We start from the raw sequence: 16,687 nt of genomic DNA on the forward strand, positions 1-16,687 counted from the left end.
GAAGAAATCCTACAGGTAAATATGTGATGTGACAGAGGAGTTAGCTGAGGCTAAAGTTGTAATCACCATGCAACACATAAATGTATCAAAACAACACACTGTATACCTGAAACTTACACAATGGTGTATGTCAACTCTATTTCAATAAAGACATATTATACGGGCAAAAAGAACCACTACAAGAAGCTATTTGGAGCAACAGAAATTCAGAAAGAACTAAAAAGCAACTACACAGGTAATTTTGTCAAGGTAAGGATAACTGATCACAGAACACTTAAATACTGTATTGTGGTATTTAAAACACATAGAATTAAAATGAATGGAAGTAGTAATGCAAGAAGTGAGATGAATAAATGAATATATGTTGCAATCTCTAGGAATAATTTCTCTAGTAAAAAAGCACAGTATAAATATATAATACAATTAGTGCCAACATCTACATAAAATAAGAGTACTACGGTACCACAGCAAAAAAGAATGTATTTCTGAAGGAGTTACCCGAAGGGAGAAAACAGGGTACGTCTGATTAAATCAAAGGAAGGTGTACCACAAAGTGAAAAAACAGAGAGGAAAAGCAGAAAAGTGGGTCAAACAGACAAACTTCACACCTGCTGTGTGCTAAGTCACCCCAGCCTTTGTGACCCTATGGACTGCAGCCCATAAGGCTCCTCTGTCCACGGGATTCTCCAGGCAATCCTGGGGTGGGCTGCCAAGCCCTCATTTAGGGGATCTTCTCAAACCAGGGATCAAATTCGTGTCTCTCATATCTCCTGCACTGGCAGGTGGGCTCTTTACCACTAGCGCCACCTAGGAAGACCCTTACACTCACTAGAATATTTTTAAAAAATAAGAAAATAAGATGTGTTGGCAAGGATGCAGAAAAACTTGGAACACTTCAAGTCGTGTGTACTGTTGACGGGAATGTAAAACAGAACAGCCACTGGAAAATAGTATGGTGGTTTCTCAAAAATGAAACACAGAATTACCATATAATCCAGCAATTCCACTTCTGGGTATATACCCAAACGCATTGAAAGCAAAGACACAAAACAGATATCTGTACACTTGTTCACAGCAGCCAAAAATTGAAATCAACCCATGTCCACGGATGGATGAATAAATAACAAAATGTACAACATACATGCAATGGAATATTATTCAGCATTTAAAAGGAAATTCTGACATATGCTGTAATATGGATCAACCTTGAAGGCATGAGTCTAAGTGAAATAAGCCAGTTTAGGATGACTAAACATCCTACACAAAAGAGAAAGATGTCCAGACTGAATTCTTAAAACCACAACTAAATGCTGTTATAAGAACAGACTTACGCACTTTGTACACAGACTAAAATTAAAAGATGAAAAAATTTATCATGAAAAGAAACAAAAGTAAAATATGCTAATGTAGCCGTATCAGTACAGTAGTCAATAAAGAATACCTGAAGGCAAGAAATATCACTAGAGATAAAATACTTCAGAATGATAAAAATGTCCCCTGATCAGGAAGCTATTAAGAATCTTAAATTTGTATGCACCAAATAACATAACTTTAAAATGTATAAAGCAAAGGCTGAGAAAAGGATAAATCTATAACCACAGTGGAGATTCTCCTTATCTCTTCATAACTGATAGAACTAGAAAACAAACAAAAATTAACAAGTATATCAAATAATTGTATACCACATACGATCAACTTGAACTATGGAACTCAAAACTGCAAAATCCATATTCTTTCCGAATAATTAATGGAAAGTAATCAAAAACAGATCATACACCAGGCCATACAGCAAGTCTTAAGTTTCTAATCAGAACAGAATTAAATATGACATAAAAAAAGAAAAGTAAAAAATACTCAGTGTTTAGAAATTAAGGAACATTTTCTAAGTAATTCCCAGGTCAATACATCTCAATAAGAATTAGAAAATATTTTTAACTAATTAATGATGAAAATAACATTCAAAATGTGTGGGGTGCCTAAGGTAATTATTAGAGAAAATTTTAAAACTCAAAAAATATATACGGTAAAGAAAGAATAGTAAAATCTCTGATTTTTGTGTCTCTAACAGCTTTTGTCTGAAGAAGCTAGGAAAAATTATAGCCAATGAGAAATTTTTAAAAGAAAAATATAAAAGCAGAAACCAATGAAAATTAAACTTACAAAAGAAAAATCAATAAAGTAAAAAACTGGTTCTTTAGAAAGACAGATTAGGACTAATAAATCCCTAGGAAGATATATCAAGAAGAAAAAAGACACACATGAACTGCAAATAACAGAAATTTAAAAGAGAACATCACTACCAAACCTACAGATATTTGTGAATTTTAAAATATCCATACAAGGCCTAGACAGTCTCACCGGAAAATTAGTCCAAATATTTAACAAAGAATCATACCAATAACACACAAAGTCTTTTTACAGAATATACAAAAATGATAGTTGTTTTATGAGGTCAGCATGATTCTGAAACCAAAACCCAACATGGACATCAAGGAAAGAAAATTACAAACCAATATGATACACAGCCACAGAAACAAAACACCATACCCTATATAGAATTAGAACCATGACTTAGAAGCTAGCAACGACTTCATGGTAGAAACAGGAGCAAAAATGAAACAGGCCAGCCCTAATAAAATCCAAAACTAACTCTCAATGGAACTGTGCTGGTCCACTAGTACTCTGGCTGCTTAAAAAAAAATTTATCTCTCTTTGAAGGATGGTAACAGCATCAGTAGCCTAGGATATTTTCACTATACTGTCTGACATCCAATCAAAAATTACAAGGCAGTCTATGAAAACAGAACAGCAGATGAGAAATCAAGAGAAGAAATAAACAGAAATATAGCTTCATTTAATTTATATACTGCAGTTAAAAGACACACTTTTATGATTAACATATTCATGAAAACAGAGGGAATGTTGAAGATGTCAATATAGGGCCTCAAATTTATTAAAGAAATGTCAAAACAAATTCTAGAAAGAAATACTATAACTGAGATTAAGCATTTAGTAAAGTAATTTACCAGTAGATTAGATCTGTAAGAACAAGATTAGTAAACAGGAATAGATGTCAGAAGAAGGTATCCATAAAGTCATAAAGATCAAGAGGAAGCAAGGAAATACACAAAGGAGAGTTAAGACATATGAGACAGTGAAAATGTCTAATATATATATTCAGAGTACAAAAAGTGAAGAAGACAGGGACATAAAACCAGCATCCAGAAGAGGAGACAAGAATTTTCTAAACTGACAAGTCATCAAATTATAGATTTAATAAACTCCATATTGAAAGCAGGCAAACCAAATCTACACATAAGGAAAATCAAAACTACACATCATAATCAAATGCCTAAAAACCAAAGATGGAAAGTCCAAAAGCACATAGAGGGAAGATACACCCAAAATTTTCAGTGAAGGAAACTGTAAGACTAATAGAAGACTAAAAGAAACCAAAGAAATCAAAAAGATAATGGAATGGCATCTTTCAAGTGCTGGGGGAAAAAAATTCTCTCCCAGCTCAGAACTAAATAAAAATTACAATAGAATATCAACAAGGATCTTAATTTGGGGGGATGAGGTGAATTTTTAAAAAACATACAAAAGTAAAATATATGACAACAGCACAAATGAGGGAGGGTTCATGAAATTAAGCCATCAAAAGATTTCTGAATAATTTCCTAAGTGGCAAAATTTCAGAAGATTTTGTGAAAAATTTCCTACTAATTTATGGTAGACTGCAATAAGAGATACTATAATTTCTAGGATAGTAACTAAAATGAAAATAGAAACCGTATAACTACAAAGCTAAAAGAATTTTAAATATAATTAAATATTTTAGTAACACAAAAGAAAGAGATAAAGGAACAATAACAAATGTGACAAGTGGAAAATCTGTGGCAAAATGAGCAAACAAACTCCAAGTGGCAGATGAGAAAATTTAAAGGCTAGAGATATACACGTTCACAAATTAGAAGTGTAAAAATAAAAACACAATGAGGTAAAGACTGACAATATTAAAAAATGCCAACAGTTAACAGAAAAATCCCACATATCATTTTTCAAATAAGGATTTAATTAAGACAAGTTAGTGGGTGTCTTAAGATAGAAGGTATAGATCATACAGAAAAAACTGACAGGGAACTCCTAGCCGGTCCAGTGGTTAGGACTTGCCACTTCCACCACAGTGGCCTGGCTGCAATCTCTGGATGGGGAACTAAGATTCTGCAAGCTATGAGATGCAGCCAAAAAGTAAAATAAGTTTTTAAAAAAGAAAGAACTGACAAGATTTAGTAAATCGAAGACGATTCAGGGCAAGCTGAAAAGATTCTGGTTTGAATAATGCTGCCCAGAATCAGGATGAGTATGGTCCCTATGTCCCAACATTAGGGACAAAGATGATAAATTAATATTAGTAAATGAGACTGAGCTGCTTGTGGGCCATCCAAGTTAAGCTGCCCAACAGTTAACAGATCTGGAAGAGGCCTGGCATATAGGAGTATTTGAGGACGTGAGAAAACACAGCTGTCAATAATGAGAAGTATAGGGATTATCAACATTTAAGCATTCGATGAAGACACTAAAGACACTTAAGTAGGCCCAGAGAAAGGCAGAGCCAGAAAAAAAGAAAAGTCACAAAAGTTCCTACGGTACAGAGAATTTCAAGAGTTTCCCAGGGAACAATTAAAGTTTCAAATAAAGCAAAGAGGTCAAGTAAGGCTAGGATCTGAGAAAGGGTCCACTGAGTTTGGCAAGTGAACTTTAGATAGAATAATTTCAAAGACAAGACAGAGGCAGAAAATAGTTTACAGCAGGTTGAAAAGCAAAGAATTAGAAGGAGAACAATTATCACACTACATTAAGCTTTCTGTTAAAATGTCTGCAAACAAATCTGTAAGTCCCTTGAGGGGAAAAGAGAAACCCTGTGTATCACTGTATCTAGGACAGTGCCTGGCACATAACTCGGTTTTGTCTTTTTGTTCTTTGGGGAAAAGCATTCATTTTCTATAACTCTTTAATAGTACTCAATTCACAAACATCAGGAAACCAAACAAGAAACAATGACCAAATCTATACATTAAATGGGATACTTTAAGCTGTAATGTATTAGGATTTTTTTAAAAGGGATTTTTTTTTTTTTTTATAAAAAACAGAAACACATTTAGGGTATTTAGCTTTCAAACACAGTTGACAATTCAGAAATTTTTGTTTTCTGTCCATAATAGTAAAGAGAAGATAAGTAACAGAGAAAGACACTTCACCATTAATAAACAGATTACAATAGGAATAAAAAACAGAGCAGCTTTCTTCACCAGCACTGTCCAACAGAATTTTCTATTACGATGGAAATCTCCCAACTCCACACTGTCCAACACAATAGCCAATAGCCACATGTGGCTACTGAACACTTGAAATGTAGCTTCATAACTAAAAATTTTTTTTAATTTTACTTAATTTGAATTTTAAATTTAACAGTCACATGTAGTTGGTGGCCATCATATTGGATAGCACAAACAGACACAGATGATGGTGAAAATATAAATGTAAAATAAGTCTTAGATTATGAGTCTTCAGGTAACAGTACCCTAGATAAACTTTCTCAAGTTTCAACAATTGGGGAAGGAGGCAAGATAGCAAAAATGCAAGACATGGAATTCGCCTCTCTTCACAAGCACATCAAGAATATATTTACATGTGGCACAATTCTCAGAGCACCTGCTAAACACTAGCAGATGACCTCAAACACATAAAAGGATAAGAGAAATCCCATGCAGCCTCACAGGATGATAAAAAGACTAAAGAAACATAAAATAAAAAATAAAATGAATAAAAATTGGAAAAATAAATAAACAGGAAATAAAGAAAAGAGGAAAGGGGAAGGAACTGCACCCCTGGCAGAGAACGAACTTACGAACTTACGGTGAGGAAAGGTTCATGCACTCAGAAAAGCCCATTCGTGGCGGGGATATGAGCTGGGGCAAAAGGGAAACTTTAAGGGATCAGAGGAGAATGCAGCAACCAGTCTATGGAAGCCAAGACACTAGTAAGAACTGCAGGCATGGTCCATGTTACAGCCCTGTACACCCTAGCCTCAGTCATGTATCTTCTGCTGCAGCCAGGGGCAGGGTGCAGGGAAGTGGGGTTTGGAAAGTGGACAGCTGTTGGTTGTGAAAATAGAGCCTGAAGGGACAGGAGTAAGGAGCTTCACAGCCAGGAAAGTTTTCGGGAGAAATACAGGCCGCTACGGAAGCAAGGTGCCATTGATGAGTGGCACACAAAGGGCACTGAGTCCAAAACGTTGGACCACCAGAACATTCCTGGCCCAAGGAAATATTAATCAGTGTGAGCTCTCCCAGAGACCTCCATCACCCAGCTCCATCCAACTGCCTGTAGGCTCCAGTGCCAGACACTTTATGCCAAACAACCAGCAAGACAGGAACACAGTCCCATCGATCAGCAGACAGGCTGCCTAAAGTCGTACTAAGCTCCCGTGCATGTGTGCTAAGTCACTTCAGTCCAGTTCAGTTCAGTCGCTCAGTCGTGTCTGACTCTCCGCGATCCCATGAACCACAGCACGCCAGGCCTCCCTGTCCATCACCAACTCCCGGAGTTCACTCAAACTCATGTACACAGAGTTGGTGATGCCATCCAGCCATCTCATTCTCTGTCGTCCCCTTCTCTTCCCGCCCCCAACCTTTCCCAGCATCAGTCTTTTCCAGTGAGTCAACTCATCGCATGAGGTGGCCAAAATATTGCAGTTTCAGCTTTAGCATCAGTCCTTCCAATGAACACCCAGGATTGATCTCCTTTAGAATGGACTGGTTGGATCTCCTTGCAGTCCAAGGGACTCTCAAGAGTCTTCTCCAACACCACAGTTCAAAAGCATCAATTCTTCGGCCATCAGTTTTCTTCACAGTCCAACTCTCACATCCATACATGACAACGGGAAAAACAAGAGCCTTGACTAGACGGACCTTTGTTGGCAAAGTAACGTCTCTGCTTTTTAATATACTATCAAGGTTGGTCATAACTTTCTTTCCAAGGAGTAAGCGTCTTTTAATTTCATGGCTGCAATCAGCATCTGCAGTGATTTTGGAGCCCCAAAAAATAAAGTCTGACACTGTTTCCACTGTTTTTCCATCTATTTCCCATGAAGTGATGGGACCAGATGCCATGATCTTCGTTTTCTGAATGTTGAGCTTCAAGCCAACCTTTTCACTCTCCTCTTTCACTTTCCTCAAGAGGCGTTTTAGTTCCTCTTCACTTTCTGCCATAAGGGTGGTGTCATCTGCATATCTGAGGTTATTGATATTTCTCCCGGCAATCTTGACTCCAGCTTGTGCTTCTTCCAGCCCAGCGTTCCTCATGATGTACTCTGCATGTAAGTTAAATAAGCAAGGTGACAATATACAGCCTTGACGTACTCCTCTTCCTATTTGGAACCAGTCTGTTGTTCCATGTCCAGTTCTAACTGTTGCTTTCTGACCTGCATACAGGTTTCGCAAGAGGCAGGTCAGGTGGTCTGGGATTCCCATCTCTTTCAGAACTTTCCACAGTTTATTGTGATCCACACAGTCAAAGGCTTTGGCATAGTCAATGAAGCAGAAATAGTTGTTTTTCTGGAACTCTCTTGCTTTCTCCATGATCCAGCGGATGTTGGCAATGTGATCTCTGGTGCCTCTGCCTTTTCTAAAACCTGTTTGAACATCTGGGAGTTCACGGTTCACATACTGCTGAAGCCTGGCTTGGAGAATTTTGAGCATGACTTTACTCGCATGTGAGAGGAGTGCAATTGTGCAGTAGTTTGAGCATTCTTTGGCATTCCCTTTCTTTGGGATTGGAATGAAGACTGACCTTTTCCAGTCCTGTGGCCACTGCTGAGTTTTCCTAATTTGCTGGCATATTGAGTGCAGCACTTTCACAGCATCATCTTGCAAGATTTGAAATAGCTCAACTGGAATTCCATCACCTCCACTAGCTTTGTTCGTAGTGATGCTTTCTAAGGCCCACTTGACTTCACATTCCAAGATGTCTGGCTCTAGGTCAGTGATCACGCTATCGTGACTATCTTGGTCGTGAAGATCTTTTTTGTACAGTTCTTCTGTGTATTCTTGCCACCTCGTCTTAATATCTTCTGCTTCTGTTAGGTCCATACCATTTCTGTCCTTTATCGAGCCCATCTTTGCATGAAATCTTCCCTTGGAATCTCTAATTTTCTTGAAGAGATCTCTTGTTTTTCCTATTCTGTTGTTTTCCTCTATTTCTTGGCATTGATCACTGAGGAAGGCTTTCTTATCTCTCCTTGCTATTCTTTGGAACTCTGCATTCAGATGCTTATATCTTTCCTTTTCTCCTTTGCTTTTCGCTTCTCTTTTGACAGCTATTTGTAAGGCCTCCTCAGACAGCCATTTTGATTTTTGCATTTCTTTTCCATGGGGATGGTCTTGGTCCCTGTCTCCTGTACAATGTCACGAACCTCCGTCCATAGTTCATCAGGCACTCTATCTATACGATCTAGTCCCTTAAATCCATTTCTCACTTCCACTGTATAATCATAAGGGATTTGATTTAGGTCATATCTGAATGGTCTAGTGGTTTTCCCTACTTTCTTCAATTTAAGTCTGAATTTGGCAATAAGGAGTTCATGATCTGAGACACAGTCAGCTCCTGGTCTTGTTTTTGCTAACTGTATACAGCTTCTCCATCTTTGGCTGCAAAGAATATAATCAATCTGATTTCGGTGTTGACCATCTGGTGATGTCCATGTGTAGAGTGTTCTCTTGTGTTGTTGGAAGAGGGTGTTTGCTATGACCAGTGCGTTCTCTTGACAAGTCACTTCAGTCGTGTTCAATTCTTGGCAACCCCATGGACTGCAGCCCTCCCGGCTCCTCTGTCCATGAGATTCCCCAGGCAGGAATACTGGAATGGGTTGCCATTTCCTTCTCCAGGGTACTAAGCTCACAGACACTCCAAAACACACCACCTGATGCAACCCTGCCGGTCCAAGAGACAAGACTCAATTCCACCCACCAAAGCACAGACACCACTACCTCCCATCAGGAAGTCAACACAGGCCCCTGGACCAACATCACCCACCAAGGGGCAGACACCAGAAGCAAGACGAACTACAACCCTGCAGCCTGCAAAAGAGAAACCACAAACACATAAAGTTTAGCTTAGTCACTCAGCTGTGTCCAACTCTTTGCAACCCCATGGACTGTAGCCTACCAGGGATCCTCCATCCATGGGATGGATTTTCCAGGCAAGAGTACTGGAGTGGGTGGGTTGCCATTTCCTTCTCCAGAGGATCTTCCCAACCCAGGGATCAAACCCAGGTCTTCCACATTGTAGGCAGACGCTTTACCATCTGAGCCACCAGGGAAGTCCTAACACAGTAAGTTAGACAAAATCAAACAACACAGAAACATGCTGCAGACAAAGGAGCAAGTCAAAAATCCACAAGACCAAATAAATGAAGAGGAAATAGGCAAGCTACTTGAAAAAGAATTCAGAGTAATGTTAGTAAAGATGATCCAAGATCTTAGAAACAGAATGGACTCACGGATCGAGAAGATACAAGAAATATTCAACAAGGACCTAGGAGAACTAAAGAACAAACAGTGATGAGCAACACAATAACTAAAATGAAAAAATACACTAGAAGGAATCAACAGCAGAACAACTGAGGCAGAAGGACAGGTAAGCGCGTTGGAAAACAGAATGTTGGAAACAGCTGCCAATGAGCACAATAAAGAGAAAGACCGAAAAGAAATGAGCACAGGCTCAAAGACCTCTGGGGCAACATGAAGGGCACCAACATTTGTGTTAGAGAGGTCCCAGAAGAAGAGAAACAGAAACGATCTGAACAAATATTTGAAGAGATTATAGCTGAAAACTTCCCTAACATGAGAAAGGAAATAGTCACCCAAGTCCAGGAAGGTCAAAGAATCCCATACAGGATTAGCCCAAGAAGAAACACATCAAGACACATTTAATCAAACTAACAAAAACTAAATTCAAAGAAAAAATATTAAAACCAGCAAGGGAAAAGCAACAAATAACATACAAGAGAATCCCTATAAGGTTATCAGCTGATTTTTCAACATGAACTCTGCAGGCCATAAGTGAGTGGCAAAATATATTTAAAGTGATAAAAGGGGAAAACCTGCAGATTACCCTACCCAGCAACGATCTCATTCACATTCAAGAGAGAAATCAAAAGCTTTGAGGAGGAGCAAAAGCTAAGAGAATTCATTACCACCAAAACAGCTTTACAACAAATGCTAAAGGACTTTGTCTAGGTGGGAAACACAAGAGAAGAAAAAGACCTACAAAAACAAACCCCAAACAATTAAGAAAATGTCAAAAGGAACATACAAATCAATAATTACCTTTTAAATATAAGTGGATTAAATGCTCCAACCAAAGACACAGATTGGCTGAATAGATACAAAAACAAGATCCATATACACACTGTCTACAAGACACCTACTTTAAACCCAGAGACCCATACAAACTCAAAGTGAGGGGATGGAAAAAGATATTTCATGCAAAAGGAAATCAAAAGAAAGCTGACGTAGCAATACTCTTATCAGACAAAATGACTTTAAAACAAAGACAATTACAAGAAATTGTAACTTGGACACTACATAACGATCAAGGGATTAATCCGACAATATAATAGTTGTAAGTAAATATGCACTCAATACAGAAGCACCTCAATACACAGGGCAAATGCTAACTACCATAGAACAGGAAATCAACAGTAACACAGTAATAGTCGGGGACTTTTAACAGTCCACCTTACACCAAAGGATAGATCATCCAGACAAAAAAATTAATAAGGAAACACAAGCCCTAAATAACACACTAGACCAGATAGACTTAATTGATATTTATAGGACATTCCATCCGAAAGCAGCAGCATACACGTTCTTCTTAAGGGCACACAGAACATTCTTCAGCATCTTGGGTCACAAATCAAGCCTCAGTAAATCTCAGAGAATTAAAATCATCCAAGTGAAAGTCACTCAGTTGTGTCCAACTCTTTGCAACCCCATGGACTATACAGTCCATTGAATTCTCCAGGCCAGAATACTGGAGTGGGTAGCCTTTCCTTTCTCCAGGTGACCTTCCCAACTCAGGGATCGAACCCAGGTCTCCCGCATTGCAGGTGGATTCTTTACCAGCTGAGCCACCAGGGAAGCCCAAGAATACTGGAATGGGTAGCCTATCCTTTCTCCAGCGGATCTTCCCAATCCAGGAATCAAAGCAGGGTCTCCTTCATTGTAGCCGGATTTTTTACCAACTGACTCAACAACTCAAGCCTCAGTAAATCTCAGAAAATTACAACTATATCAAGAATCTTTTCTGACCACAAGGCTATGAGATTAGAAATCAATTACAGGAAGAAAAACACAAATGCATAGAGGCTGAAAAACATGCTACTAAATAACCAAAGGATCACTGGAAAAAAAATAATTTAAAAATACCTAGAAACAAATAGATTAGTCCAGAGAGGCTCCTAAGTAGATTTCATACTTTACTGATATTGGTAAAAACTGATTTAGTTAAGTGAAAAAAAGGGGGAGGGGGGGAATGCTCTAAGTTCCCTCTTGTCCCTGTATCTTCTGAGGATTAACAGTAAATAAAATTTCCAAGGAAAAAAGAAAAGGCAACCATTTAGGATAGATATTTGAATAAACTGCATCGATCCCCTCCGGAAAAATAAATAAACCTGCTTAACTGGTGTTCAAACCAACAAAGAACCATTTGTTAGGCCCAGAAAGTATTTAGCAATTAGAAGATACAACATCCCAGCTTTCATTAATTAGGTTTTCATCATAGCCTTTGTTGAAAAAAAAAATCCTATTCAATGCACTCACTTTTAGGTAAAATAAGAAATGAAACTGTGTGCTTTTAAAACATTTAGTGGTATGGTACATTGCTCAGATGGTAAAGTGTCTGCCTATAGTGCAGAAGACCCGGGTTCGATCCCTGGGTTGGGAAGATCCCCTGGAGAAAGAAATGGTGACCCACTCCAGTACTCTTGCCTGGAAAATTCCATAGACTGAGAAGCCTGGTAGGCTACAATGGGGTCGCAAAGAGTCGGACACAACTGAGCAACTTCACTCACTGGATTGGCCAAAAAGTTCATACCTGAACGAACTTTTGGCCATTTTATTAACGCACATAATTAACCACACCACATATTGTTCTATAATTTTTAATAACTGCATAAAAGTCTCCTCATACCAATCCCCTAATGTTGAATTTTTAGCTTTTTTCATTATTATACACAAATCTGCAGGAAACCTTTCTGTGCATGTCTTTTTGCTAGATTCTTAAAAATAAAACAAACAGAAGTTTTCACCAAAAAAATTTTTTTTGAAAATGTCAGCAGTGAGGCCATTAATGAGAACAATATTTAAATACTTGATCCTATCCATTTACTACAGATGTCATTCACTGAAGTTGTGGATCATTCTTGCCTCTCCTCTGTCTTTTCCCTTACATTACTAATTGTTTGTCCTTATTACTCAATGCTCCAAAGGATAATCAAGGAAAAAGCAGAGAGAGGGAACAAAGGTAAAATGCGTTATATTCCTTACTTGAATTAAGAAGCAAAAAATTTATGAACAACATTTAAACCATCTTTACCTAGCCAGGTAAAAGCTTGATCTTTCCAGCACAGGGATCAAACCCAAGTCTCCCACATTTCAGGAAGAGTCTTTACCAGCTAAGTCAAAAGGGAAGACCAAGGAATACTGGAGTATGTAGCCTATCCCTTCTCCAGCAGATCTTCCTGATCCAGGAATTGAACCGAGACCTGCACTGCAGGCGGATTCTTTACCAACTAAGCTATCAGGAAAGCCTCTTTTATCTAGGAGCCATTGTTAATCAAGATTCCCAGAGAAAACAATGGCCTGAACCAAAGGTATCCACTGAATATAAAGAGCCCATTTCTCTCCTCTGCAATTAGAGCCTACTAGCTGGGGAAGGCAATGGCACCCCAATGCAGTACTCTTGCCTGGAAAATCCCATGGATGGAGGAGCCTGGTAGGCTGCAGTCCGTGGGGTCGCTAAGAGTCAGACACGACTGAGCAACTTCACTTTCAGTTTTCACTTTCATGCATTGGAGAAGGAAATGGCAACCCACTCCAGTGTTCTTGCCTGAGAATCCCAGGGACGGGGGAGCCTGGTGGGATTCCATCTATGGGGTCGCAGGGAGTCGGACACGACTGAAGCAACTTAGCAGCAGCAGCTAGCTACCAAAATTTAGGGGAGAGCCGGGGAGGGAGTCATTCAAATCATTTTCTTCATATTTTATTCTCTCACAGAGTCCCTGTAGGGAAAAGTAAGTCCTAAAGCACATTTAATTAGACTTACATAAAATAATACAAATCCTACACTACTATGTCTTTTTTTCCCCTTTTTCCTTCAGTGTCCCAACACGTCCTACTAGAGTTCACTGTACTCCTACAGCTGCTAGGTTTTAACGCCTACAGTCCCTCACAAAAATATGACTTATTTATTTATTAACTATTTACTAGATAAAGTTTTCCCACACTGAACTGTAATTAAAGGATAGCTAACTAACCAGTGTGTTTTATGGCCTTATGGGTCTCTCCTTGAAGCAGACTGGTTAAAATATTTGTTCCTATTTACTCAGAGGCTTTATCATGAATTCAGAATGATCTTACACACCCATGACAGACAAGCACATGCTTGTCTCATATGCCAAAATAACAGTGATTTACGTCATTCAGTCCTATCCGACTCTTTGCAGCCCCATGGACTGTAGCCCTCCAGGCTCCTCCGTCCATAGGATTTTCCAGGCAAGTATACTGGAGTGGGTTGTCATTTCCTTCTCCAGGGGATCTTTCCCACCTAGGGAGCGAACCCTGACCTCCCACATTACAGGCACTCTTTACCATCTGAGTCATCACCAGGGAGGTGAAAATAACATTAATACTGCACAGAAAAGTAATTTGGTATCATACTCAACTTTCTACTGAAAATGCTATTTGGGTTCCTACAGGACTGGAACTGAGAAGGGAGGTTTCAAATGCAACTGGATACCAGACCAGAAAGCTGTTCAGAGCACTCCAAACCATATCCTTTGTATTTCAGCCTCACTAACATCAGAATAAAACTAAGGATTTCTCTTCTCAACACGCCAAGTGGGAGAAAACATATCAACTCAGCAGTATGCAAACACATACTATGAAGGAGAAGAGTTAACTCCTCAGCAGAAAGAAGGGCAATGAAAAAACTTTTTCCAGGGTCTGTTTCACATTTTCTAAAATAAAAAATGTAAACAGTTTTTGCCAGAAATTGGTTTCATGAAGGACTGTCTTTTCTTTTATCTTCTCTTGCGGGGGTGGGGGGCTGGGGGGGTGGAGGTGGGGGAGGGGAATTGTCTTACATTTTAAATGCAGTCAGTGAACCCGAATTTTTAAACCCCCAATTTGAAAAAAGCCAAGTTTAAAACCCACCCGTTGTATATGGTATTAGAGGAAAAACGGCTCTCAAAAAGGGAAATCCAACGCATGAAATAATTTAGAACAAACATAGTAGGAAAGGTTCCCACAATTTATCCTAGCAGGTTGTTTCCAAGTAAACCAGGATTTTTTAGGTTCTATGAAAAGTCCCTCATCCAGCTAAAGATTTGTTTACCCATGTAAGCAGTCATTTTTATACAGAAATGCTCAATAGAAGTTAGGGATTCCCAGTATCTACAGCTTTTGAACACCTTCCTAACCTTTATAGACATGATACTCTCAAAAAGATCACAAGACATATATTAAGTAAATTAAAAGTTGCCTTTCAAAGTAAGAATCTCAAACTTTCGGAGATGGTGAAAAACAAATGATAAGGAACCCAGAGGGGGTAAAAATCTCAAATTAAATTCAGGTTAAAATAATACTGTATTTCTTAAATTGGTATACTTCGTATGCAATCCCATTAGGAAATACAAAACTTTCTCTCCTCTTTATTAAATTAAAACTCATTTATATAAATGAAGTTAAAATTTAACAAAACACCATTCAATTTTTACAAATACGAAACTAAACCTAGAAATGCAGAAGAAGCGTTATCACTACAACAGAGTATACATTTTAGCAACGATTAGAGAAATGGCTTAAAAAATAAGGTGAACTCTTCCATTTACAGCATGTCCTTCACCAAGAATATTCCCAGGCATCGCTGTACGCATTAAGGTTTAAAACCCACTTTCATACAGAAGTTAAACAGATTATTACATCTCTTTTCCCCTCAACCCTCCCCTCCCTTCGAAGGTCGAGGGGTCCCGGACAAAGACAACAAAAGCACGTGACAAAAGTTTCTCCCAACACGCTTTCCGGGCCTAGAGGCTACGCTTCTCCCCTGCTCCGGGTCCGGGGGGCCTGGGCCCAGACCAGAGGGCTGCGGCCCACTGAGGGCAGCAGGGGGTCGGCCGGGGGTCCGGCCCCAGCCACGGGGAGGGGGAACCGGGCGCCAAGGACGCGCCGGGGAGCGGGCGCCTCCCGAGACCCCTGGCTTAAGCGCGGGACGGAGCGCGGCCTGTTACCTTTTCCTGCTCCTCACGGAGCCGCGCCACCTCTGGGGCGCGCAGCGGAGCCGCGGCCGAGGCGTGGGGCCTGGGGTCCGGCGGGGCCTCCATGAAGGGGATGCCGGGGCCTCAGCGGGGCGAACGAGTCCTAAACAAGTGTTTATGGAAGCGGCGTGGCCGGCGGCTGCCCAGCGCCCGCGTGCTCGCCCTCATGCACTGCGCGCCCCGCGCTGAGGAGGCCGCGCCCGCCTTCTCCGCTACCGCGGCGACCGCTGCTCGCGTCCGCGCTGCCCGCGGCCGCATCTCACACGCTCATGCCGCCAGCCGCTGCAGCCGCCGCCGCCGCCGCGGGCTCGGAGCAGCAGGCCGGCCGTGGAAGCCGAGAAGCGCCGATCCGGTAGCCGGGCCGAGCGACGCGTCCTGTGGCGGCCGCGCCTCCTCCGCAGGCCCCGCCCCTCGCCCCGCCCCGCGCGGCACGCTGGGAAGCTCACGCAGCCTCCGCCCTTCGTCCCGCCCCCGGTGAGTCACGTGGCGCAGGAGCGCCGCCGCGGCGCCTGGATTCTTGTGACGCTTAGCTGCCTGGAAGCTTTCATTCTAGGGAGGATAGACGCTCGGTTCACGGACATTATCCCAACTTGGCCTTGTGTCCCACATATGCACTTAGTCGCTGAGCGCTGCATTTGGCCGTAGGAGCTTAATTCGTGTACTAATACTGCTTTATAAGCATACTTAATTTTTAAAAATTCAACCTTTCACTGTACCTGTTTAACGAATTAAAATATGCAATTAAATTTTGCCTGTGTATTAATTACTGCACACATAACGTTTACATATATGAAGGTATTGTGCTTTAATTAATATATTGCTATGTATGGGCTGTTTAAGAGACTTCAAGAATAACGTTACCCAAACTTTTCCTCTTATTTCAAACTCCTGTGACCTCTTTGTAAGTACAGTCTTTGTACACAGTAGGCACTCAGTTAATGCTTAATGAATGGAATGGGCCTTGGCGTAATAAACATCTCTGATCCAGTACTTCACAGAGAACTGCAGTTCTCACCCTGGTGTGCCTGCTTGCTAGATTTCTCTTCCCTTCTGGTCAGCTGCCCAATTCAGATAACACTCTTTTTA

At 40.3% G+C, this 16,687-nt stretch overlaps 1 protein-coding gene across 2 annotated transcripts in view; it reads right to left on the minus strand.

Moving 5' to 3' along the window:
• The window catches only part of URI1 (URI1 prefoldin like chaperone), a 69,349-nt gene extending 53,355 nt beyond the window's left edge, over positions 1-15,994 (minus strand). For both annotated transcript variants that reach the window (XM_055412361.2, XM_088830786.1), the window contains exon 1: positions 15,575-15,994. In XM_055412361.2, the coding sequence (XP_055268336.2) occupies positions 15,575-15,667 (93 nt within the window). In that variant the 5' untranslated portion in view covers positions 15,668-15,994. The remainder of the gene's footprint in view (positions 1-15,574) is intronic.
• Between the last annotated feature and the right edge of the window lie 693 nt (positions 15,995-16,687).

Source organism: Moschus berezovskii, chromosome 22 (assembly GCF_049115385.1).
Source record: "Moschus berezovskii isolate FMDL1 chromosome 22, NW_MosBer_1.0, whole genome shotgun sequence".
Classification (NCBI taxonomy): domain Eukaryota; kingdom Metazoa; phylum Chordata; class Mammalia; order Artiodactyla; family Moschidae; genus Moschus; species Moschus berezovskii.